Source organism: Barbatula barbatula, assembly GCF_947034865.1.
Source record: "Barbatula barbatula genome assembly, chromosome: 6".
Lineage (NCBI taxonomy): Eukaryota > Metazoa > Chordata > Actinopteri > Cypriniformes > Nemacheilidae > Barbatula > Barbatula barbatula.
The window spans coordinates 19,242,969-19,270,060 of NC_136765.1; the positions used below are offsets into that span (position 1 = coordinate 19,242,969).

A 27,092-nucleotide genomic window follows, 5' to 3' on the forward strand; every position below is an offset into this window, starting at 1 on the left:
TTGGCACATTTTCCTAAACATTTAATTACATACTCAAATGTGTAGGTATTAAATTCAAGTAATTTAACATTAAGTAGGTTCTCACACAATTGTGACACTTTTTTTAAATCTCACAATGGTCAAATAGAAATTATTTCATTTAGGTAGACAAAGGAAGCCATATGTCTTCTTTTCATGCCGCCAAAATATGCAAATATGGGACACAAAGCATACATTAACTGTAACATATATTTTACTCAGCTTTACCAACATTAACATAACTTGGAGTGGCCGGGAAGCAGGCTACATGAAAGCACGGGTCTATATAATGCTGGTGTGAATGGTGATATGTAGGGATCTAAGTGATCTTGCATTTTCAGTGTTTTAGTATAAACTATACCTGTAATAAATAGAGAACTTGTATTACTGATCTATGTGCTGGGTTGGGCTGTGATGGCCTAACCTAGTCAAACAGGTTTCTTGGAAAAGTTGTTCATTTAAATTTGTATATGGAAAAATAAAACAGTGATCCAATGGTATTTAATGTAATGAATGACATTAATAAATGAAACAGAATGAAAACTACTATGTGTTGCTTTATGACTTTCTTAAATCCCGACTGATTGCAAACATATCCATACTGCATAGTTTAATGTTTTATATAGCAGAGTCAACAGGTGCAGTTATAAAATATTTTATTTTATTTCAACTGCCAAAGACATGGATAAAGCACAGTCACGAAAACAATATGATTTATGGCTTGAACAAACATAATAGAAAGAAAATCTTACAAATAAAACATTTTGCTAAGTGTTTACAGTCTTTACAATGCTTTGCTCCAGCCAGTGGATTGATTGTGCTATTATTCCAAGGTTGAACGCTTGATCTCATGTAATAAATACTGGAGAGGTGCTGTTATTTAATGCAGATCCCTCATTCCGGTTGTGAAGTGCAGGAATACTGTCATCTTACTTTCACTGGCATTGTTTGGCACTAGAAAGTTAGCGTGCAGAAAACCTTAAAGATAATACAAAAACCAAATAAAATAACATTTTGTATAAACGTCATTATAATCCACTGTGCACAAATGAACTCGCTTGTTTTATTGGTTAGACTATGACTAACACATGTCTTACCCGGTAGGATTTGTGATCAGTCATGACAGGTCCAGCTTCTTCTGTGTTTCTGCGAGTTTCTCCTGTAAACGCTTCTTCCGCCAGTCCAAGAATCGTCGTCGCATTCTGTTTGCCTGCCACCCGGCCACAAAACCAGCGCCAAACGAAACAAGGATAGCGACTTGTAATGCCCTCTCCGACACATCGGCCATATTCACCTCCGTTTACCACAGCTCGTGTTTGACTGGTTAGTGGAAACCAGTGCGTGAATGAAAGCGTATCACGTGACATGGGCGTGCCTAGAACCTCGAGGACAACTGTCAGAGTAAAAGTAAAACACGACAAAGAAACGTCTTTCTATAGTACTGTATATAATTTTATATTAATGCATTTGTTCGTTGTTGGTAAGGATGAAACACGTTTTTGTTAATAAAAACATAATCGTGCTTTTTCCTGGTTAGTAGATGAAAGAGAAATAAGGCATTTTCACCATAGCACATGATTAAATAGCTGTACTGTCATACATCTCGTACAAACACAAAAATGCGTTAAAAAAACATTTTAAATGTTTAATCTGCCTTTCAAGCAATGTATTCTGAAATAGGTTTTTCATAGATTGTTTAATTTTTTATATTACAAGCTGTAAGATATACTTTTCTCAATGGCTGCATGGAAAGTCTGTACCAGGGGGATTGTTTTTTTTTTAGATAAGGGGGATTCACGCCTTCTAGGTTGCTACGCAACAGCCGTCTTCGGTCACGCATGTGCGCGGTGCATAGTGGGAGTATCCGCGCGATGCTGAATCAGTGCAGGAGCAGAGGAGGAGGCTGAAAATGGTGCAGCATCAACAAGGGAAAAAAAACGCTGCGGTCGCGTCAACGGAACGATGCGCCTTCCCATAAACGCTCACTTTGAGATTTTACTCCGACGACAGAAGAACAGGTCAGTAGATTAAGGTTTCGTTTTCCGGTGACCATTTGCCTGGTCATTTTTAAAAAGCGGTTCTGTGGAAATCCGCCTGTCCCGTGTATGTTGGCACCCTGTCAACAGTGATGCTGGTGTTAGCTGCAGGCTTCCATATATTCCTTGTATGCGCTTGCAGGTGACCAACATGGCACGCGAGGAAATCTGTGATGATCTTGACAAACTATTAACCTAAATCAGAAATAGATACTCAACCATTTTATATATATATATTTACTTAAGGAAAATCATGAATAATTTACGTTATATGCTACATAATGCTGTTGTACGTCAAACACGACCTGTCAAAGGGAGATGTAGTTTTTTTAGACGTTGGACTGTAATCCTTTCCGTCTATTGTCTCCTTGATGGACAACATATCCCAAAGTGCTTAGCGCTTTAGGCTTCACCACGGGAATGTTCCGCTGATTGTTAGAGATTGCCCCAATGGAAATTCAGCAAGGGAGGGTTTCTGGGCGGGGCTCAGGTCTGAGGGCTGCTGATTGGACCAGACTGTCTTTGGGTGGGGTCGGGTTAGAAAGATCCTTTAGGCACTGCGGAGAAAACTGTCCGGAGGATAAACCCGGTAACCCACGTTTATGACATTTTGCTTATGACATTTTAGACAAATAACTAAGTGCTCTTAGTAAATTCTTGATGCATTGCGTCATCACTTTGGCTAAAGTGTGTGTTTGCTATGCAAACAGGTGAAGAGCCTGCTGCTCTCTATACAATTCATATTAAATGTCCCAGACACATGTCTAAGGATGAAACCGTTGTTTTTTATAATTTTTCATATTTATGTGTGATCCACTGAAACATTGCTGTTGTTCATTATAATTTTGTTGTATCATGTATAATTCTGAGAGATTTAAAGAGATTTACAATTGAAGAAGCTGTATAGGCTATGTGTTTTAAAAACGACTTAAATTTACCTTACTTGTTACACTAATGTTGTGAATTATATATGTACGGAAAGGTGGATGTAGCTAATTCAGTTTAATTTAATGTAGTATATTCCAGCCTAATTAAAAATTTGTGTTGGATTATGGCAATGGATACTGAGGCAGATTGCAAGAGTCATTCCCTGCTTTCTTCTTAAAATGCCTACGTAGCTCCACTTCATCTCAGATGAAGGTGACAGAAGTGTCAAAGAGAATTTTTTTTCATCTATGTAATCAGTTTCACTTAATTAGATCCATTTATATCTCTATGCATTCCTTGGAGAGACTCATTTCAGAACATAAGAGTTATTGTGAGTTATTCAATTGTAAATAAATGTTTCTCTTGGTGATTGTACTGAGATCTATAATACTCTTGAGCACTTATAAATGTGAATTAGTTAATAAATAAATAAATATATATATATATACATGAAGAGTTTGGTTCCAATTTCCTTTCAAAAATCAAGTTTTTTATTATGTTATCATGTTTTATTGTGTTAGTTAGCTGTATTTTTCGCATTATTATTGCTTTACTCAAAACAAGCCAACTATAGTTTGATCGATATTAATTGGAAGGCACAATAAAAAACATGATTTTAGATTTCTTTTTAAACAGAATGGAACCAAATTCTATATATATATGTTTGTATGTGTGTGTGTGTGTGTGTAAAAACCTGCATTTCTATGTTCATTTTTACGCCTGTAATGACTATAACATTATGAGACCATGTTAAGGGTGTAGTCTAGTTCTGGTCTCTTGTTACCTGATACTCTGCAGACATTACAGTAAGCTCTGTGTCGGACAGCATGTGTAGAGTCAGGGTTTCCTGTTCAGGGATTTTTAAATGAGAATTTGTGAGATTCTGGTTTGAATTCAATTTTTTTCTAAACTGAACAGACCTTGATCCATCTATTAGATCTAGGACATCCCTCACGGTGTCTTTGGCCACATTTGTGCAAATATGTGTTTTATGACTTGACAAGGCGATCATTAATGGATTAGAGATCAGCCCCAGACCTGCAGAGGAACACAAGTCAATTTCTTCTGGACTGTCCTTAGGCTGCTCCCCATTCTAAGAGAGACAATGTGCTTTTCATTTAGTCAGATGCGTGTTTTGCATTCAGAGCTTTGTTTTAACCACTATTATTTTGACAGGGTTGTCACAAAATACCGGGAACATAGCATTAACAATAAGCGTGCTATCAATAACTATGCTATTCAAATTGGGTTAATATTACCCTTATGATTCCCCCTTCATTGGCCAAAGATAATTTTTTTACAAACAACATGTTAACATAAACGAACAAATACAGAAACTATTTTTTACAACTTAGATATCACAATACATTTTTAGGCTGTGATAACCATGTGATATCATAAACCCTTCTTACCCATCATCTGTTTTTTGGGATTTTTGTGTGTCACAAAACATATGTACATATGTAAACTACAGCTTCAAGAAAATCAAGAGCTTGCAGAATATACAGGTGCAGAAAACAGTCCATTCAAAGACCATTTTCAGTTTTTCTGAATTTACTATTTATTGGTATGTTTAGGTAAAATGGTAAGTTTTTTGAATGCTGTTAACTACTAACAATATTTAGGCCAAATAATAAAATATAATAAGTATTGTGTCTATTTGGATTTATTTGCAGAAAATGAAAACTGGAGAAACAGGTCCGAATAACAGAAAATATGCTCCTGTATCAGACCTAAATACTGCAAAGAAAACAAGTTAATATTCACTTTTAAGCAATGAAAAGTTCAAAACAATTTTTAATGTGATTACCTGGATTTTTATCACGGCTTGTCTTTCACGTTCCAGTTGGATGACATTGTCACTCCTGAGGTTGATTAAGTTGAAATTCATGGAATGGCCACAATACATCTAGAAATTATGATTGAATGAAAATTTTTAATGGTCTCTAATTTTTTTCCGTGGTTGTATATGCAATGTCTAGCATTCTAGATCAGCACACAGTACAGATGTATTTGCATACTGTGTTGCAGGTAAATGGCAGGGTTTGATAAAGTGCTGGCCAGCCAATGCAGTGCGTAGGGCCTGGTGTCAACGGCGACGAAAACATGAACGGGGCAGGGGAGCAGGTTGACATCCTGCCCCCCAACTGCTTCGTAAAAGAGCGCTGGAGAGTGGTAAGTGTGTGTAAGCGGCTGTGTAGGTGTTCGGGAATACAAGTTTCTAAAGTGTCTGATGCTTTTGCAACCTAATCACACAAGACAAAATGACCCACAACAGATGTCTTTAGATAAGTTCTGCCTGGCTTCTTTCCAAACTGCACCCAAACCAGTTGGTTGCGGGCCAGTTCGTAGCATTTCTCCTTCATAAACTGGCAGATGTCCTTAAAATGTTTCCTGGAAAAGACTACAAATTTTCACGGCTGTTTCATTGTAATTGTATCTTGGCAGTTCTTAAAACAAAATCCTTGCCTTTTCAAAATCCTACCATAAAATTGTTGTCAATTTGGGATAAAGCCGGAATTAAACTATTTAAGTAACTCTTTACTAGTATAGTCTTTATTCACCTTTAGGGTCAACGGAATTTGTATAATGTCATGTATTGAGCCAACCTAAATTAAAGAGTCCTGCTCAAGGGTAAAATCATATGATGACAGATGAATTACCTTCTGCACGCAACCTCTCGGTTACCAGCTCAGATTTTTAAGCAAAAGTGATTACTTAAAACTATAAAACTTTGTGATTAGTAAAATCAAATTTACTGATAATTCTCTGGATTTGGGTTGCTATTTATTGCATGTCAAACAAATCTTGCCAGTTATCATCTTATCTTTAAAACATTATCTGTGAATTTTGCAGTTTGGATTTCAAAGCTACAGTTCAAAGTCGGAATCAAGGACATTGTTCTGGAATAGTTAGCGTCATGTTTATTTATTTATTTATTGTGTGTGAAGTGGGTTTCATATGGTATAAAATAGTCTTATTGTTTTTTATGCTGTATGTGTGTGTTCAGCTGAAGAAAATAGGCGGCGGAGGGTTCGGAGAGATATATGAGGCCTGTGACCTGTTGACACGGGAGAATGTGGCTTTAAAAGTGGAATCTGCCCAACAGCCCAAACAAGTGCTAAAGATGGAGGTCGCTGTACTAAAGAAACTACAAGGTGAGGAGGTTATAGAGAATGTGTGCATTTTTTTAATAATTTCTTTGCTGAGAGTACACAGGAAAGTGGAGGGAGACAGTCAATGCAACCTTTATGCAATTTCTGTATTTTTATGTAGGTGAAGCAACCGTGAATGGAGACAGAAAATATTTGTTTTATCTGTTAATTTTTATCAGTTTTATCTGTTAATATGCCAGTCATGATGTTTTTAAATGTGCACATTTTGCCTCAGCTGATACACCATTAGGAATCTGTAATAGTTATGATTAATAAGTGTGAAAAAGGATCTCTCTCTCTCTCTATAACCTTCATGGAGGACATGCTTGAGAATCCCAAATGCCCTTTGGTCACTTCCTCTCTGTACCTGTTTGCTAAATGTATTTTGTATTTTTCAGTATGCGAGTGAGAATGTGTGTAGCTAAAGTTCCCACTGCTAGCAAAATTTCATCCTTAATATCCGTGACTCATCTGTCATATCTGTAACATAAGTGTGTTTATTTCTTTTCTGCAGGAAAGAATCATGTTTGCAAATTTATTGGATGTGGAAGAAATGACAAGTTCAATTACGTTGTCATGCAGCTGCAGGTACGGTTGGAATTTGAATATAGTATGTGAGTGAGATGGGTGAGAAGCTTCAGTGAACTCTTTCTCTCTCTGTAGGGAAGGAATCTTGCTGATCTGAGGCGCAGTCAGCCTAGAGGGACATTCAGTATGAGTACGACTCTACGGTTAGGAAAACAGATCCTGGAGTCCATTGAAGCAATTCACTCTGTGGGCTTCCTGCACCGAGATATTAAACCTGTGCGTCTCCTGTTAGGATCTGTTCTGTTCCATTACAGTAAATTCTGTATAAGTGTGATCCGTTTTGTTCTGTGTCAGTCTATTCTTAATGATTCATTATTCTTTTGCATATATAAATATATATATATATACTTTATGAAATGTTATGTACATGCTATTCTGTCTGTACCTTTCTCACACAACACATTAGTTCTTACAGCAAATGCTGGTCCGTCTCTCTTTCATAGTCTAACTTTGCCATGGGCCGGTTGCCATCCACCTGTATGAAGTGTTACATGCTGGACTTTGGTTTAGCGAGACAATACACAAATACAAATGGGGAAGTGCGGCCCGTAAGTATTGCTTCATTTTAGCTTATTATTGCGATTATTTAACGTAAGCTTTCTCCATTCAGTTTTGTGCATTTCTGTTTTCTAAATAAGCAGTTTTGTTTCATGTTTAGTTGTTTTTGTTTGAAGAGTTATATATTTATTTTTTATAAATGAATCTTGTGTTTTGAATTCATTCTTATGTTTCACTTTTCTCAGTTTTGTTTTGCAGTTCTGTTTTGGCTCATGTTGAATCGCATGCTTCCCTGCCAAAGATGTTTGTCCCTGTTACCATAGCGACAGTCATATTGTGAGTTTTCCAAAATCAGCCGCCTCCCGAATCTCCTAAAAGCTCTTAAAATGACCCACTCCTATCTATCCGATGTGCTTTTTAATGTCAAGCCCTGACCAGACCCCCTTGTTTAATAAACCTACCATCCCAAAACTCATTCTTCCTGTCTACGTTAAAGACTTCCTGTACATGTGTTTGACCAGTTATATACGGTCAGATTTGGGATCCTCAAAAAAGGCCAAAACACATACTGTACATTTGCTTTATTTTGATTTTGTGTTTTAGTTTTCCAAGCTTACTCCACTGTCAAATGAATGGTGTGTGACTTTTTATTATGCAACTCTTTTAAATGTTCTGCTGTAGCCAAGGACGGTGGCAGGGTTCAGAGGAACAGTTCGCTACGCTTCCATTAACGCTCATAAAAACAAGGTAATTGTAAGCGTATTGTTAACATACAGTAAACTACATTGATGGTCTAGAGAGTCATTCTTTTTACTTTTCAAAGGTTATTCTCCTCAAGAAATTAATTGTATGTCTGTACATAATATTTCACTCAGATAACCAGTTGAAACCTACTTAACCTGAATAACCCTTTTATTATTGCACAGCTTTACTCATCTACACCACTAGATATAAGTCAAAGGTGACTCCACATTGACTTAAAACAGTATAAAAATGACACATTTAAAACATACACATTTTGTAATTTTAGCCCAACCCTTACCATAAGCTAGAACATATTTTATTATCTGCTCTAAATTTGTAATCTTCCTAACAGGAAATGGGTCGTCATGATGACTTGTGGTCATTATTTTATATGCTGGTAGAGTTTACGGTTGGACAGTTACCATGGCGTAAGATTAAAGATAAGGTAAGACATTTCACTGTCACATTAGCCCGTGACTGTGAACGTAGTGGGATCAAATTCAAGAAATGAACTTGTATTGAACTCAGTCTTAAAAGCTTTGGTTTAAAATATTTAAGGCCTTCGGAGATGCTTTATGATTGTTCCTGTAATATGTGTCTCGTAAACAGGAGCAGGTGGGACAGATTAAAGAACGCTATGAGCACAGGATGCTGTTAAAACACATGCCTGCAGAGTTTCATATCTTCTATGACCATGTGCTGGATTTAGATTACTTCACCAAACCTGATTATCAGGTAACACACACACACACACACACACACACTACTGTCTGTGCATAACATCTACACTTTATACTTTTCTTTCTTTTTAGTTGCTAATGTCAGTATTTGAGAACAGCATGAAGGAGAGGGTGATAACTGAGAATGAGCCATACGACTGGGAAAAATCCGGAACAGATACGGCCCTCCCCACCAGCACACACACACCACCGCAACAAAACACACGGCAGACTGCCGCTATCGTAGGGTAAGAGTATAAACATGAAGTATAAACGTGAATACACTACTCTTCTAAAGTGAATTGATTTGGACACTTTTTGGTGTCTCATAGGGTAGTGAATGTGACACCAGTTCCTGGAGAATTACCTCGAGAAAACACTGATGATGTACTGCAAGATGAACACCTGAGTGACCAGGAGAACGCTCCACCTGGTTTGATACCCAGCAGACCCAGTGAGCCCACACCAGCCCCCCCTGCTGGTGAAGGATGGGATGAAACTGATTTCAACCGTAATAAACTCAGGATCAGCATTAGTAAGGTACTGTTTTTACATTTACATACTTTCAAAGTGACTTTGCAGTCCATTCGGTCTACACTACATATTTGATGAGAGTGAATGTTCCTTGGAAAAAATTTTTTTTGCAATGATAATACAATGCTTTACCAGTTGAGCTACAGTAAACCTATGTAAGAACACGAAGTATGCCATTAAACATTAGTCTTATAGTAATGGGTAATGTGTAGACGATCTTGGAAAATATATAAAAATTATATTTTTTCAGTATTGAGCAGTTGGGAAAATCATGAAAACCCTTTGGTCATTTATTTAAATTCAATTATCTAAAGTTGTATGTTATACAACCAGCTGGAACAATATTTAAGATGAATATAATAAGATGAACTTTTCCTCCCAAACACAGGTAGCAGCAGCAGAGGAAGGCGAGGAGCCTGCTGGAGGCTTGCAGTCAGTGTCCCCGGCAAGGGGTGGAGAAGCAGACGCTCAAACCTGCCCTCCAAGGTACCGAAGAGTCAACAGTCCAGAATCTGACCGTCTGTCTGCTGCTGAGGACAGAGGAGATGGTGCCGATAGACGGTGAGGAGAGCGTGTGCTTTTTTTAACATTTATCTTTCTGTCCCTCTGGCTGACATTTTACTTTTTAAAGGTCACAAACCCCATGCGTTTTGTTAGAGTGAAAAGGCATGCAAGTGGCTTTTTGAGAGAAAAAACTGTTTGAAGTTTTGTTATATGTTGCCTTTTTGATGTGAGATTTAGGACTGCTTTTTATAAAAGCGTATTCTTTGTTGTCACACAACGTATGGGGAACAAGGCATTTTTTCGGCCCACAACAGGTTGACATGCTTCTTTTATGTTTTTCAGGACTTTTTAATAGAACGCTAAAAAGTCGTTAATCGTTAACGTAGCCAAAGACTGGAAAAAAGATTTCGCTTGTTTGCATACCTAAATTTCTTTACATGCGTTGTATTCCTTTGGATTCTGCGGCTGAGTCTTGTGTTCTGTGACAGCTCACGTATGGACATGCTGGGTTCTCCATCCAGACACGTCTATTCATCCCAGCCTGCTCAGATGCTCTCCTTAGAAGCCGGACAGGGAGACCGCCTGGCTGGTGGTCGCCACGATGTCTCTGGAGATGGTGACCAAGAGGCTCACAGCAACGCTTTCATCCGCTCAGTCCCGCTGGCAGAAGAAGAGGACTTTGACAGCAGAGAGTGGGTGATGATTGATAAAGAAACAGAGCTGAAGGACTTCCATCCTGGAGCAGAGCCCACCACCTCGGGCACCACGGATGAGGAACCAGAGGAATTACGTCCCCTTGAGGACCACGATGAGAGGAGAAGGAGAGGAGCCGGGCAAGGAGTGGGCAGAGCTGAGGCTGTGGTACGACCCAAAACGCAACGTGGAATGATGATCGTAGCAGAGGAAGAGGGGGCTGGGCCAAGCCCCTCTCATTCACCTTATCACTCATTGCCTCATCCAAGAAGAAGGGAGTCAGAGCCGTTTGGACCTGATGGACCGGTAAGTGTGCACCTTGGTTTATGTATGTAATCACTTTACATGTTTTTGTGTGATCCTTGCTTCATAGGAAAGCCAGGCATTTCGGAAATCTAGACTATATAAAATACAGAGTCCAATTTGTAATCACATTTATCACATTATGACATACTCTACAGTACCAGCGGTGTGTAAATGCATTGTACCTTGAGAGAAAGACTTTGCTGCTTCTTCGTACCCAGCACCCTGTCAAATCTATGTCTGGCATAGATTAAACATCGTGGTTCATTGAAAGTTATGTTCCTGACCAAATTATTGTTTTTGTGGTTTTGTTCCATCTATGTGAATAAACACATTGATGAAATTTTGTGGCTTTTTTAATCATAATAGAACGAAACGTTCTATTATGAATATCGTATACATGTAGTATGCTTATAAAACGATATGTCGAGTTTGTATAAAAGCAATAAAGCACTTGAGGGTGTGCTGTGTTGTAAATATAGTCATGGCTTTAGGGGTTCTGCTGAGCATCATGTCAAACACTGCACTTTATCTGACTGTATTTACAGTAAAGTACAACTTTATGTGATTGCTTAATAAAAGGCTCTGTTAATAAGTTCCATGGTAAATATTGAATTGTAATATCAATTGTAATATATCCTGTTTAGTTAAGGAGTAAGGACATAAGGTGGAGATATGAAAGGTTGTATCTAGTGTTTTGATCTACTGTTAGCGTAGGTGCTGTTTTACTGTTGTGTGTCATATACATTCGTATACGTGTGTTTAATGACATCATAGAGACTAATGGTGTGTCCCAAATCATGCCCTTAAGCACCATTCTTTGTAGTATAAATAGTTTGAGTGAGTAGTGCGTTTACACTAATAATTCCCCCAAACCAAGTGCACTGTGTGTGAGTACCAGGATGATGCACTCATTCAACCGATAATATGATGTGTGGAACGACGGACACTTCACACTCAATGGTCCCAATTTCGCTTACATAGACACAAAGCATTGACATACATTTTGTTGTGCGGTTGACATCATTTGCCCTCGTCTCTGAAAAACTAGAGTATATAAATACTATGTAGTATATCATTTGGGACACAACAGCTTTTTATAACCTGTGTTTAAATTTAGCATATGTTATGTATGTTTTGTTTTTGTGCGCCCTCTATATCTGTGTTTGTAAGTTTGTGTAATCCTGTGCACATGTACTGTGTTTGCCTGTGCTTATTTTCGGATTGAATGGATGCGTGTGTACCGTACATGCACGTGTGTGTTTTCACTCTCACAGCCAAGCTTAGTTTGCTCATTGGTCATACAGGATTTTGTGTGCACACGTTGGTTCCTTCATATCATGTAGAACGTACAGAGCTACTCAAATGTAAAAGCTTAAACCATTCAAACAGATGTGGGCTGGTCTTGTCCTCTTAATGAGTTACAGCACATCTATGTGTTTGTACCACCCATTTGATATACTGTATTGGTGTGTTTCTGTGTGTGTTCTGGGGCGGTTTCACACACAAACGTAGCAAAAAATACGCGTTTTTTTACAATACATCGCGTTTTAGTTTTTCCTCAGCCTGATTCCTCTTTTCCTCCGCTCTTATTGGTCTTTTTCAGTTGGAGGAGGACAGGCCACACCCACATCACTCATTCCCGAGGCCCGCCCATTTGAGAAGACTGGCGTCGTACGTGTTTTCCTCCGCTGCCATGGACACGGAGGTGTTCCCCCACGACCCCGCACTCGGGGGAGCGGCCATTCAGCGCAGCCGCTCGGCTGAAAGCAGCCCCGCCCACCGACACGCCCATCGCAGACACATGCCCCTTCTGCCAGGCAACCCCAGAGCCAGGCATTCTGTACTCAACCTACCACGCCTACACATTCAGCAAATGCTGGCCAAACTTATGAACAAGACGTGATCCCCCATCCTTTAATAGAGGGGTTCACATCACAAGACGCTAGATGGGGAAAATCGATAAAGATGCTTGGGCAGTAAACTTGGTCTGTGATTATGAGACACGCGTGTGTGTGTGTGTGTGTGTGTGTGTGTGTGTGTGTGTGTGTGCATGTGAATGTGTGTAGGAGAGATATGAGATGCTCTCCAGCTAAAATCGGTCGGTTCAAATTAGGCACTTGTGGAGAGAAATATATTAAATTGCATTCTACAAAACAGCAATTCTTGAAAATGCCCTTAGAGGCACTGGTCACTACATGTGATCTTATTTCTTGTGAAATAGAGAATGTTAAAGCTTGTGTCCAGTTGGATGAACACGTTGATTTGAGTGATGACATGATTCTTTTTTTAAAGTCTGAACAGCAAGAAAACAGGCAATCTAATACAAAAATGATCTCTTGTTTTGAAATGTACGAATGGTTGCATGAATGGTCAGATCAGATGTGATTTGGTTCCCATCATTTGAGATGCAACATTTATGTAACTTTTTAGAAAAGTAACTATTCAGTTTCGGAATACAGTCATGTTGATTTTCACTCATAGTATCATGTAGTGCATACTAAATGAGTGAACAGGTCTGAGGTTGTATGGGGGGAATGTCCACAGTGTTTACTTTAAATTTCGATCATTACTATAGTAATCGGCATAAATACTTTCAAAATAACAGCCCACTTAGTCCGTCCTGAAAAGAATCAGGTCTGAAAATCTAATTTGAGTGCAAGTCTTAGTTTCTCCTGAACACTTTCATTATCTCTATAAAAGGAATGGATGGGATGGAGGCTGGATGCTGTTTGATTGTGTTTTTTTAGGGTTGAATGTCATTGAGTTTTAACGAATGTTTACCAATATCAGATATAACCAAAAGTAAAAGGCTGTGTGTGTGTGTATGCATGCTTGTCTGCTAGGTGTTGTGTGTTTTCATAGAGGACACTACAAGGACAGAGAGTGGTTGCTAAGTAATTGTTTTTGCACAGTCTATTCGCTTCAGTATGATCACAGCAGTTATAGCACATACAGTAAATAACCTGGCAAATACCACAACACGCACCTCTAGGCAGGATGAATGGCTTTCCTAAGCAAGCACGACAGAATGTGGATTGATAGATCTCAACATGGATTCTCATAGACCTCTTTCGTAGCCCAGGGAAAGCAGGACTGGAAAGGATATTTTATAAATTATATTTCAGTATATTTTGCAGGGCCCTTGGTTGCCTGAATCTTCTGTATTTCAAATGAAGTATTTTAGCTTTATGAAAAAGAGAATAAGGCAGACGGAGAAACAGAGGGAGAGTGGAAAATGGATAGTAGGCCTGTTTTAAATAATTGTGATGTCACATTTGTCTTCCATGTTAGCTGTATAAAGATAGTTTTGTCTGTCGTAGTTATTGTCCATCGGTGTTATGGAGATATATGCACATTGCTTATAAATGCAGAGATATCGGGATCTGCTTGAACATCTGTTGTGAGGCGACATCGTGTAAAGACACCTGACTGATAGTTAGTGGGGTAGCTTTGGAAACAACTACAAACAGGACAGATATGCTATATATAAAAAGTGCAATAGAGCTCTAGGCAATAGGCGTGTAAAAGAAAGACTGAGCCGCTTTCTTGATTTTTGTTCAACACGCATATGCAGAAATTTGACTATGATTTTATCATTCAGCAGATGAATGTCACATTTGTGTTCTCACCAGGTCATTGACCTGGCATTATACTTGATCATTTTAAGTCATTATAGCTACAAAACAATGCGCATCTAAGCTCTTAAATGCAAACTGGTAACGTGATAAAGCGATGTGATTTAAAGTGTGATCTTTTGTCCTGACCAGCCGCACCTGTGAAAAGGAAAGAGTGACACATTTTACCACAGCTTGGTTTCTATTTTTGTGTCGCTTTGGGTAGCCCGCCCACATCTTACTGGTTTAAAATCATGCTTCATTACATTTTGAGCATTTAATGTTCATAAGATTTAAACATTAAATATGTTCATCATATTTCTTGCATTGCACCTGGTTAGATACCTCTTACATCGAAACAAAACGTAGCAAATCGTTGCTTTATCTTTACTGTAAGGTCTTTCGGCCAGTTACGTTTAAATGTAAAGATAAATACATATCTATGGTACTGTGGAATGTCATTGCTTTAATGTTTGAATTCCTTGGCCTGTAAAAATGCTTTTACTCAATGCTGGATATCAACGCATATACAAACCACCTTGATAAAGCTTTAGAATTTCTTTTTTTAGTTTTGCGTCACTGGGGCCGACTGCAATAAACTCTGATTGGCTGAGTAGATTGGCTTCTTATCAGCCAATGGGATTTCGAGAACTTAAGTGTACAGAGCAGTTGGCTCCTGGTGTCTGTGCTGCTTTGAGTGTTTTGATGCAAATGACACCATTCACTGTTTTTCTAAAGTCATTCATGTACTGTAACATGTATGTTCAGAAGAGTCTGTAATCTGAACAGTGTGAGACAGCTGATCCAAATGTCTTCCTAATCGAGAGCATGAACACAGACTCATGAGAGGTGTAAAATACGATTTACGAACTTTACGAAGTTCACCCCAAAATGAAAATTCTGGCATCATTTACTCACACTCTTGTCTTTTCAAACCTGTATTAATGTCTTTCTTCTGCAGAACACAAACGAAGGTATTATGAAGAATGTTGTTTGCTGGCCCTCATTCTTTTGCATTGTTTTTGCGCCCGTACCATAGAATTGAATGGGTGCCAGTGCTGTTTGCTTACCAACTTTCTTCCAGATATTTTCTTTTGTGTTCTGCGGGTGAGTTAATGATGATAGAATTTTTATTTCAGGGTAAACTTTCACTTTAACTCAACTTAACTGAACACAATATTCCTCATTATCATATAAGGGTTTTTTGGTTACAAAGATTGTTAATTGGTGTGGTTATATCACATTATAATTGTGTAAAAAAATACTTTAATATATCATTCTTATAAAGAATTTCAGCCCGGACATGGAATGTTTATACACTGGAATAGATTTGAAGTGGGTTCAACTTTGTGTTTTCACAATGTGGAGGTGATCGGTTATTTTAAGAATTGATTTATTCATGTACTCTCTCTATTACATATTCTCTAATTATTGAGAAATTGTAAATAATTGTGTCTACTACATGTATCTTTTTATGCTGTTTATGCAATACCATGCATAGCTAAGTTCGACTTTACGTTGCAGTGCTTCATATCATTCAACATTCATGACATCTCACGTTCTCTTTTATCTGGGTCAAACTTCAGCTTGTCAAAACTCCCCAGTGACAAACCTTGAGACGTGTGCTGTGCACAAGTATGTACTGGATATCCTCACTAAAACAGATGGGTTGAACAGCAACTATTTAAAAAGTCCATTTGTGTTGAAAGAATTAGGACACAAAATGTTTTAAAAAAAGACTTGCTTGGGACGTTAAAAAACAATTTATGACTCAAAGATTTATCTTTATATTCTTTATTAATTTATCTTTTTATTGCTGTAATATTGGTCATCAACTGACCCCAGACCTACTTACAAAATCGTCAACCTTTAAAAGCAAGAGTCTTTCACAGAATAGCTTTTATAGTGCAATAAACATGACATAGACTTGTATTGAAGACTTGTATTATGGACAAGCATGTATTTTAGGCTTTTGTAAATTACTCTTTGGAAAAATATGCGAACACGTTGCTTTACAAACACATTCCTCTCATACGCTCTGTGTGTGTCTGTAGTGCTGTATATACTGTTGGCTGTGCACTTGAAATCACAAATGGGCTAAATCATTACAAAAAAAGAAAGTATTACTCTGTAAAATTGACTTTCGTGCCTTTTTAACCATGTATTTCATTTTAAAAAGACAATCCTGCAAAGCTTGTATACAACCAAATCACAAGTAAACAATCTGAAAAATATATTAAGGGTTGTTTTTTCTCTTACATTATGCTGTGCATGATGGGAAATGGATTTAATTTGTTTACATTTGTTAAAAGCAATGTTAGGATTTTTTGAATGAATGGAGTACCTTAATAAGACAAAACCTCTTGCTAAAAATATACTGTTGTTTTTGTTTAGGCCTCCCTGTTACAGGAACAAATGTGATATTTTAGTATGCCTACTTCAGTAATATTTTATATTAATTAATTAACTGCATGTCATTCAAATTATATTTTTTATATAATACTTAAGTACTTAAAGTTCACCAAAAATGAAATTTCTGGCATCATTTACTTAGGCTTATGACATTCCAAACCTGTATGACTGTCTTTCTTCTGCAGGACACAAAAGAAGAAATGTCATAAAAGAAAGAGTCATCTACAGGTCTTAAAAGACATTAGAGTGAATACATGATGACAGAAATGTTATTTATGTGTAAAAGTTACTATTTCTTTAATGTTTTATTGCTGTTTTTAACCCTACACACAACTTCTACTTTTTAATCTTTATTCCATTGATTCTTTTCTCACATTGATGCAGGAGATGGCAGTGGCCGAATGCCTACCCAGCACCTCTCAAGCACGTCTGAAGCGAGTGGACTTTGTATCTGGCGTTCTGATGTTTGACGACCTGAGGGAGGAGGGTGCAAAGACCCGAGAGTCATGTAGTGACGGAAGCCCTCGTAGTAGTGAAGGAAGCCCAGAGGGTGCCGCCTCCACCCTGCTTGCCCCCGCTCACCGAGACCCCGATCAGGAAGAGGGCTCACGCACGCTAGTGCTGGTCTCTGCTGGTAACGGACAGGTTTCACCTGGAGATGGGCAGGGTACCCTGGCTGCATTGACGCCACAAGGAGAGCGACCTCTGCCGGATGAATCTGAACCCGGGACCCTCTACTCAGTCATGAGGTCAGAGCCCAGGCCTATCATAATGACGACTTCTGCTGTGATCACCAGTGGTTCTTCCTCTCCTCCGTTTACCAAGGTGGAACGTACGTTCATCCACATTGCTGAGACGACCCATCACAATGTCATGACAGCCAAACACCGACCACCTGGTTTGGATGAAGTGATGTCTGCTGAGCTTGACGAGACATGTGGTGCAAAAGAGCAGAAGGAAGAGGAAAAAAAGGGAAGGGAAAAAGAGAGGGTTAGTGATTTGATTGCAGTGGAAAGGAATAGAGAAAACCAGGAGAAAGAAAAGGAAGGTGAAGAGAAGAAAAAGGAAGTAAGTCAAGCTGAGGAGAATGATAGCAAGGCTGAAATAGAAATAGAAACTCAAATAGCATGTAACAATCAGGCCGAAGAAGCAAAGACTTTGTTTATAGCTGTGTCACATGACCAAAAAGAGACTACAGAGGAAACCAAATTGAATGTTATACCGGAATGTGTCACACCTTTACAAGAGCAACAAATGAAAAAGGGGCAAGAAGAGTTTCCCTATCTTACTCCTGAACAAAAGACAGATGCAGATGTTGAAGTTGACGAAGAGGCAGATTCACCCAATAGAAAGCCAGAATCTACACAGAGGCGGAGCCGCATTCCCGTGCTCATGTCGGAGGACGAAACCGGCTCTGACAAGTCATCTCAGGCAAGTCAAGAACAGTTGCAAAGAATTCGCAAAAGCCACCAACAACACCTTGCCCGTCTCTTTCTGGAGCGTAAACAGACACACCTGATTCGGTCTCGGTCAGTCTCCTCTCACTCCTCAACACTATCTATGACTGCATCTGAAGATGAAATGAACCAATCAGACGACTCCGGCAAACGGGAGACAGGAGCCGAAGGACGAAATAGAAGCAGGATTCCTCGGCCAGTCACACCCATAAAGGGGCCTTCCGACCAATTGGGGAGCGTGATACTCCCACAAACCCAGAGATCTGTGTCTTTCATTCAATATAGGTGAGTGAAGCAGCTATTTAAAACCAGGAAGCTTACACACTTTGCATAGTTTTGTCAAATGATTGGCAGTGTAGATTACTTTTATAATTTAGTGTCTAGGAATAATTTATTTTGAAATATTAATAAATTATTTTGCTTACTGCCTTGACAACAAGCTATATAAGTTAAATTTATGCAAAAATATTTTATTGGAGCCTACAGAACCTCTGAATAATAACTCATTGCTCCTTTCTCCAACAGAACAAACAGTTCTGTCAATCCCAGGCTACAAAAGTCTGCAAGTCTGCACACAAATATACATCAGCAGCAGCCGAAACCTCAGCTCCGCCCCTCTAAAACGCTTCCACCTCGTCCTCCATTCTCAGGCCCGTCCCACATGCCAGGAAGCCAGACAGCCACACGTACCGTTTCTCGTACCTCAGCTGCCAATGCCCCCCGAAGCATTAGCACCTCCCTTCGGAGTTACGCCTCCTCTCGCACTGACAGCCCCTCACCCCAGCGCATCCGCCAAAAGCCTGCAGCCAATGAAACGCAAAGACAGCCCCAGCAGCCCAGATCACCTCTACAATCCCAGTCTAAATCCAAACCTCAGGAGTCCACCTCCAAAAAAGTCAAAGCCCACCCAACAACACCATCACAAAAAGCGAGAAAAGAAACAGTGGAATCGAAGACAAAACCAAGATAATTACAGTGCCAGGACTTTGTTCTGGATTCTCTAGTTAACTTCATAATTTAGGCCCTACAGTACCAGGCCATAATAATCTTTAAGTAACCAGTGTTGGATAAAACCTCTCATGAACCACAATAGACTCAACCAAACGGATGGGCACGTTCCCTGTTCAGCCTAGTGACTGCAGCAGCTACTTAAATACCTCTCGTGAGGAGATCCTCTGACATTTACACACATGCATATTAACTGTAGTAAATCTTGTGTGTTGGTGAAGTATCATGACTGAAGTGTGTTGGACAGATCAACACGCCTCATATGCCTTAAACCTTCAAAGGAAATAATTGCTGCCATCACTTCAAGGCTTCCACAGGCTCTTGTCGCCATTGATGCCATTGTCACGTCCAGTAATACAATCACATCATATGCTTTAGAATTCTGGTTCAGTTGCAGCTTCCTCTTACATTGCTACAGGCAAATAGACATGCAATTGAGGTTTTTTTAATTGAAGGTTATTTAACCCTAACCAACATCACAATCGTAAAATCTGTAAAAAAAAAAGATAGCTTTAATAAAATTGAAAGCTGCAATCCGTAACTTTTGCCTTGCTTTTTGCCATCTCTGTTTGGGATTAAAAAAATTGCAGGGTTGCATTCATGCTTACACAGTTGTGGTAAAAATTAAGAGACCATTCAACATTTAATCAGCATTTCTAGATGTATTGTGGCCATTTTACTTCAGTGTCTGTTGAATTTTGAAAAATTCAAACCACAGGAGTAACATAAATTCTGCAATGTGAAAGACTGACAGCATGACAAGACTTATGAACCTGTGATAAAAATATTTTTTATACTTACATTATGTATAACAAATATTACTGTTATGTTGCTTAAAACTGAATCTGAACTTGTTTTCTTTGCAGTATGTGAGGTCTGAAGAAATACAGAGCATTTTCTGACCTGTTTCTCCAGTTTTCATTTTCTGCAAATATATTTTCTTTAACTTGTAAAAAATATTAAGTAATTATTATTAGTAATTCAGAGAATGAAACAAAAATGGACATTTTATCTAAACACATACCTGTAATAAGTTAATTATGAAAACTAAAAATAATTTCGAAATGGTTTCTTAAAATTGTCCTTTGCTGTTTTTATGCGGTTGAAGTCCGATGAAGCCAAACTGACATTTTCCGCAAACTCTTACTCTAAAGTGGATTCTAAATTATTATTAAAAGTAAGATGAGACAGTTTTCACTTACTTTATTATGTGCTTGCTCAATAACTGATTTTCGTTTATTTTTAAGTTGCGGATTGCAGTTTTAAAGACCTAAAGTCCCAAATGTACTTAATATTTAAATTGTCAGTGTATTTGACAGCCTTTAATATCTACTGCAGTTGATTTCAGTGTGCTGAAAGTTGTATTTATTTTAAACCTAGTTATAATAGGCCTAACTTGATGGTTCTGTGCAGGAAAATAATGTTATGGGCATACGTCTGGTATAAATACATTTACACACTACTCTACTATGTGTAGATCTCTACTATCACCAAATTTGCTGCTACAATCTGATGTCAATCATGTAATCAACTTGGCCCCTCCCATCGTCTATGATTCTCTCTTAATAAGTGTCAATCCATCTGTGACACACATTAGTCTGTTTACCAATTTCTCTGTTAATCAATCCCAGACCAGCTCTGCACCAATGGCATGCACTTGGATTATGCTCATTTTTTCGTTATCGTCTTTTGCAAAACTGTAGATAATATAAGCAGTATATTTGAAAATAAATTTATATTTTTGTTCCAAAAACAGCAAAGGTTACAAAAAAGATTAAATGAATATAGACTACTTTAATCACATTTTTTCAGCCATAGCCTGAAAATGCACCATTGATCTGTATGCAACATTTATAGTTCGAAGAAGGTTGGAGACAAAATGCCAGAGAGACACATCAAGGAGCTACGGGAACCAATATTGTGTGTTAAGGCAGCATGGCTGGGATTTTTAAATGTAAGGTCGGATTTTTACTCCTCTGCTGCTCCCAGTGTCTACAGTATTGGTTGTAGGCCGTCTTACTAAAAGGTGCTATCCTTGAGTGAGTGTTTATCAAAGCCTGCGCTAGTCATTGGTGTTTTACTCGTCCTGTGCTTGGATAGAACATCCCTGAAGATTGTCAAAGCAGAAACGTGTGCTAAAAATGTAACGTGTGCACACTAGCCAGTGTTATCTGTGAGTTCTACACGTACGTGTGCACAAAGTTTCGGACCACTCCTTCCGCAGAACCATTGCATGCTGTTGTTTGGATGAAATAGCGGGAAAATACGTTCTGCAGTATATGTTCCAGAATGTTCCATCTGTGATGAACTCAGAAGACTCTCTGCTTTTAATACCAACTATATAAGGAAAGAGGGAACGGAGACAGATCTTTGGTCATCTCTTTTCACTGCGTTCCTTTGTGCCCGTGAAGATAGAGAGAACTTGCATGAATGTGAGTTTAATGAATCATGATTGACTAACTTGTACTAAAGAGCAACCTTTCTGAGATATACAATTAAAAGTTACTACAAATTATAAATGATGCCATTCAATAAAAGAGTTCCATGACTGTTTTGGTTAATTTCTTGTGTGCTGTGATACTGTGAAACAAAAGTTGGTATTTAAACCGGTTTCACCGCGTCTATCATCCACATTTGTTAAGTCTGTGCTACTTTCTTGTTCTAAGATGACAAAAGTGGCACCCAGTGTTTCCAGTTCCCTGCCCATCTGCTTTAAGCTTTGACGTGTGTGCTCTAGTGCATACCATGTGACGTTATTTCATTCACAATTGCCTTTCTATTAAACTTTTTTTGGGATCTCTCTCTCTAAACCCTGAAAATGGCAAGAAAATTCCAGCAGATGAAAGGTGTAAATCCCCTTTCTTATCCTATTGCCCATGTCTAAATGGTGCAGTGCAGTTGGTGCAATGTGGCCGAGAAGTTAAACCTACTTAAGTTGTCAACCTTTATACTACTCAATATGTCTGGCTTTATCTGGCAATAATAGCAGATCTGGAAAACTGTCTTTGCGAATCAACACCTGATGATGTGTGACACTATAGTGTCCATCTGTCTGAAAAGTTTGCCTAAAACGCTGTTTCCGTGTAAACGGACAGCCAAATCGCATAAATTGTTTTGCTCTTTCACTTGAAAACGGTCTCGTGTAAACGGCCCCTAGTGATAAAGGTTCGGACTTTAGCACAAAAACCATTGAAACACCCACTGCAAGTCTAACGTTTTATTCCAGTGCTAACAGCTGTCAACGAGCTTTTGCAGGTTTGGGTTGAAATGTGCTTTTTAATTCACTTTTTTAATGCACATTTTCAACATGTTACAGACTTTGTTTGCTCGTTTTGGGTAGTGAAACATGAATAGCATTCAGCCTACCAGAAAAATTGCTATCATATCACTCTAGTTTCTCGCGTCTGTACTTCGTGTTAGAATCGTGTTAAATACTGAATAACTTTCTGCAATCTCTGTCAGTGATGTGTGCTGCAGAATCTGTTCTAGTAACTGTAGGCTCGCTAGACCAAATTCTTTTTGGCGCCCCATAGCAGTTATAACTAGAAATATAACTGCAAGCAGTAATAACGGGTTTCTCGTCATCTGAGCCATCCAAGGCACTGTGACATCATTGAACAAGCTCAGGGGTCACTCCCCAACACAACCACGACAGATCAAAGTCCTGCACGCACAGAAAAATGACAGGATTAAGCAGCAATCGTCGGGTAGATGAGACGGGAATCACGCGAAGCTCAGAAGTGTGCGGTGTCAAACATTCCTTCAGGGTTCTTCATATGTATTATACTACTTAATTGCAAGTCAGTTGGATTATTTATTAAGGAGTAGCGACCTTAAACGTACATTCTTCATGTTAATATAATAAAGGACCCTGTAATGGTCACACAACAAAAAAAACTCAACATGTTTTTGATCATTATTGACCTAGAGAGTCCAGAGAATTGTACTGTGGTGGAAATTTCGAAGTTGCTTGAAAATCTAAGAACTAGTCTGCAAAAGTAAGTTTTGAACATCGTCACCGATAACTCGTGAACCGTTTGATTGACATCAATGGATCAAGAGGCAAAGTTGTTCAGACTGTAGAGAACTATCATATGATATCATTAGTTTGTGTAAATGTCAAATGTCACGTGATGCACAATTGAAAAAGAAATGAAATACGCGTCAATTTTGCCATTTCTACTGTTTTAGCGCCACCTAGTGTCCAAACGGCACCTTCTTTTGTAGGTGACCTCGGAGTGATGGTCTACACATATGTTCCAAGCCCCATGATGATGTGTTAATCCGTTCTGGATTTATGGCCATTTTAATGTGATAGGCTCCGCCCAGTTCAGTTTTTGCCCCCCCCCACCGTGTATGAATGTAAATTTCAACTTTTTTTCAATGATTATTTACATTCACACTCCACAGAAGTCATCTGCATTGGTTTGGTTCCGATCGGTTGAAAAACCAAGGACTAGTTCGCGAAAGTAGATTTTTGACATCGTCAGCGATAACTCTCGATCCGTTTGATCGACAGAAGCGTGTCCAGAGGCAAAGTTGTTCAGAATGAGAATAGCTATCATATGATGTAAATAGTTTGAGTATGTGTCAAATGTCACGTGATACAGAATTGTTTATGCACTCTAAAACCGTTACTTCGCCCCCTAGTGGCCGAATGAGTTCATATTTCTTACAGACCTTCAGGACCACGAGTCGAACATGCCCAGCGAGTGTCGTTTCGATCGGCCTCCGTTAACCCTGTGTAATGAGTGCTCAAAATTCATTGGCCGATGGCGGCCATGTTTTTTGAGAAACCCCAAAGTCCTTTTATACAGTCATGGTGCATGACACAAAGACACACCATACCAAATAATAAGTCAATCGGGCCAAGGGTTGGGTAGTTATTGCCGTTTTCGAGATATTTGCTATTATAGCGCCACCTAGTGGCCAAACACCGAGTCTTTTTTATTATGACCCCGGACTGAGGGTCCTCACATATGGTCTAAGCCCCGTGAAGATAGCTCAAACCGTTCTCTAGGTATAGCCATTTTAGCGAAATAGGCAACTTTCGGTTCGGATGTTTTGATGCCCCCTAGCGACCCTGAATCGAATTTTCAACTTTCTTTTATGATTATTCATATTCACACTCCACAGAATTCATCAGCGTTGGTTTGGTTCCGATCGGGCAAAAATCCAGGGACTAGTTCTTTTTTTTTTTTTTTTATAAAATGCAAATTAGCGAAAAAATTTGCATACCGGAAATGAAATCGGAGATATACGTTTTTTAAGTTTGGAGCCAAGGATTCCAATGACACCAAAAACTTTGTTGTGTGACATCCGGTTTACGAGCATTGAGCCCAAACGCATTGGCCATCGCTATAGCGCCACCTATGGACCGACATGGCTGGCTCCGAGTATCTGAGTAGCGTGCAAGACTACTACCATCTGACCAAGTCTCGAGTTTCTACGACTTACGGTTTGGGCTGGGCGACGCGTTTTATGGCGGAATAATAATAATAAGAAGAAGAAGAAGAAGAAATATAGCTGCAAGCAGCAATTATCGGGTTTCGAGAGGTTTAGGTAAGTAAACGTCGACCAGTCTCAGGGATGGCAAACTAACATGTCCACAATCGACAATACAACCCCACACCCAGCAAAATGAGTCAAAGGGTCAGCATTGGCTCATACAGACCGAGGCATGAGCACACACACATGCACATATAGGACATAGATTACATTTTTTCATATCAAGTCATTCGGACAATTCAGTAGCGAGACTCACGTTATCAGGATAAATTAGTCAAATCCATTTCAGAAATGGCCCTAACACACATCCTCAATGAATGATAGGCCTTTAGACCCAGAATTTTGACTTAGGTGATCAGTAACGGTCTATGCAGACTATGCATGCTTACAAAGACATGTATGAAAAGCCCATTTGAATGAATATTTCGCCTTTTGGACTTTTATGAAGGCATGCCTCTTCTGATGAGCATGCTTGTTTTGAGTCATAATATGTATAATACTACTTAATTGCAAGTCAGTTGGATTATTTATTAAGGAGTAGCAACCTTTAACGTACATTATTCACGTTAATATAAAAAAGGACCCTGTAATGGTCACACAACAAAAAAAACTCAACATGTTTTTAATCATTGTTGACCTAGAGAGTCCAGAGAATTGTACTATGGTGGAAATTTTGAAATTGCTTGAAAATCAAAGAACTAGTTTGCAAAAGTACGATTTTAACATCATCAGCAATAACTCCTGAACCGTTTGATTGACATCAATAGATCAAGAGGCAAATTTGTTCAGAATGAGAAGAGCTATCATATGATATCAATAGTTTGTCTGTTTGTCAAATGTCACGTGATACACAATTGTTTAAGTAATGAAATACGCGTCAATTTAGCCATTTTTACTGGTCTAGCGCCACCTAGTGTCCAAACGCCACCTTCTTTTGTAGGTGACCTCGGATTGATGGTCTACACATATGTTCCAAGCCCCATGATGATGTGTTAATCCGTTCTGGATTTATGGCCATTTTAATGTGATAGGCTCCGCCCAGTTGAGTTTTTGGCCTTCCCTACCGTGTATGAAAACAAAGTTCAACTTTTTTTCAATGATTATTTACATTCACACTCCACAGAAATCATCTGCATTGGTTTGGTTCCGATCGGTTGAAAAACCAAGGACTAGTTCGCGAAAGTAGATTTTTGACATCGTCAACGATAACTCACGAACCGTTTGATCGACAGAAGCGTGTCCAGAGGCAAAGTTGTTCAGAATGAGAAGAGCTATCATATGATGTAAATAGTTTGAGTATATGTCAAATGTCACGTGATACACAATTGTTTATGCGCTCTAAAACCGTTACTTCGCCCCCCGGTGGCCGAATGAGTTCATATTTCTTACAGACCTTCAGGACCACGAGTCGAACAAGCTCAGCGAGTGTCGTTTCGATCGGCCCCCGTTAACCCTGTCTAATGAGTGCTCAAAATTCATTGGCCGATGGCGGCCATGTTTTTTGAGAAACGTCAAAGTCCTTTTATACAGTCACGGAGCATGACACAAAGACACATCATACCAAATAATAAGTCGATCGGGCAAACGGTTGCATAGTTATAGCCCTTTTCGAGTTCTTTGCTATTATAGCGCCACCTAGTGGCCAAACACCGAGTCTTTTTTATTGTGACCCCGGGCTAAGGGTCTACATATACGGTCTAAGCCCCGTGAAGATAGCTCAAACGGTTCACGAGTTAGGGTCATTTGAGTGAAATAGGCTACTTCCGGTTCAGACGTTTTGATGCCCCCTAGCGACCCTGAATCGAAATTTCAACTTCCTTTTATGATTATTCATATTCACACTCCACAGAATTCATCAGCGTTGGTTTGGTTCCGATCGGGCAAAAATCCAGGGACTAGTTCATTTTTTTTTTTTTTCATAAAATGCAAATTAGCGGAAAAATTTGCATACCGGAAATGAAATCGGAGATAGCCATTTTTTAAGTTTGGAGCCAAGGATTCCAATGACACCAAACACTTTGTTGTGCGACATCCGGTTTACGAGTATTGAGCCCAAACGCATTGGCCATCGCTATAGCGCCACCTATGGGGCGATTTGGCTGGTTCACTGTATCTGAGTAACCTGCACAGATACAACCAATTGACAAAGTGTCGAGTTTCTACGACTTACGGTTTGGGCTGGGCGACGCGTTTTATGGCGGAATAATAATAATAAGAAGAAGAAGAATAAAAATCCTTACAAAAACAATAGGTTTTCAGCCCTTCGGGCTCGAAACCCTAATAAAAATCCTTACAAAAACAATAGGTTTTCAGCACTTCGTGCTCGAAACCCTAATTACTCAACAACAGCAGCAGAGTTTGAGGAGGGGCT

At 39.0% G+C, this 27,092-nt stretch overlaps 2 protein-coding genes across 2 annotated transcripts; one reads left to right on the forward strand and one right to left on the reverse strand.

Annotated features, from left to right (window-relative positions):
• Positions 1 to 1,135: 1,135 nt before the first annotated feature.
• Positions 1,136 to 1,321, reverse strand: lnc.lemp (lncRNA encoded micropeptide; the record flags this gene model as incomplete). The annotated part of the gene is made up of 1 exon (XM_079458533.1): positions 1,136 to 1,321. The coding sequence occupies exon 1, from the start codon at positions 1,304 to 1,306 to the stop codon at positions 1,136 to 1,138; it is 171 nt and encodes a 56-aa protein (XP_079314659.1). The 5' UTR covers positions 1,307 to 1,321.
• Positions 1,322 to 1,899: 578 nt separating this feature from the next.
• Positions 1,900 to 19,752, forward strand: ttbk1b (tau tubulin kinase 1b). Its single transcript, XM_079458532.1, has 15 exons — positions 1,900 to 2,036; positions 5,013 to 5,156; positions 5,992 to 6,139; positions 6,651 to 6,724; positions 6,800 to 6,940; positions 7,168 to 7,272; positions 7,904 to 7,969; positions 8,319 to 8,411; positions 8,576 to 8,701; positions 8,779 to 8,933; positions 9,018 to 9,225; positions 9,608 to 9,780; positions 10,212 to 10,722; positions 17,133 to 18,490; positions 18,731 to 19,752. Exons 2-15 carry the CDS (start codon positions 5,049 to 5,051, stop codon positions 19,173 to 19,175), a joined length of 3,711 nt encoding a protein of 1,236 aa, XP_079314658.1. The 5' UTR covers positions 1,900 to 2,036; positions 5,013 to 5,048; the 3' UTR covers positions 19,176 to 19,752.
• The last annotated feature ends 7,340 nt before the right edge of the window (positions 19,753 to 27,092 follow it).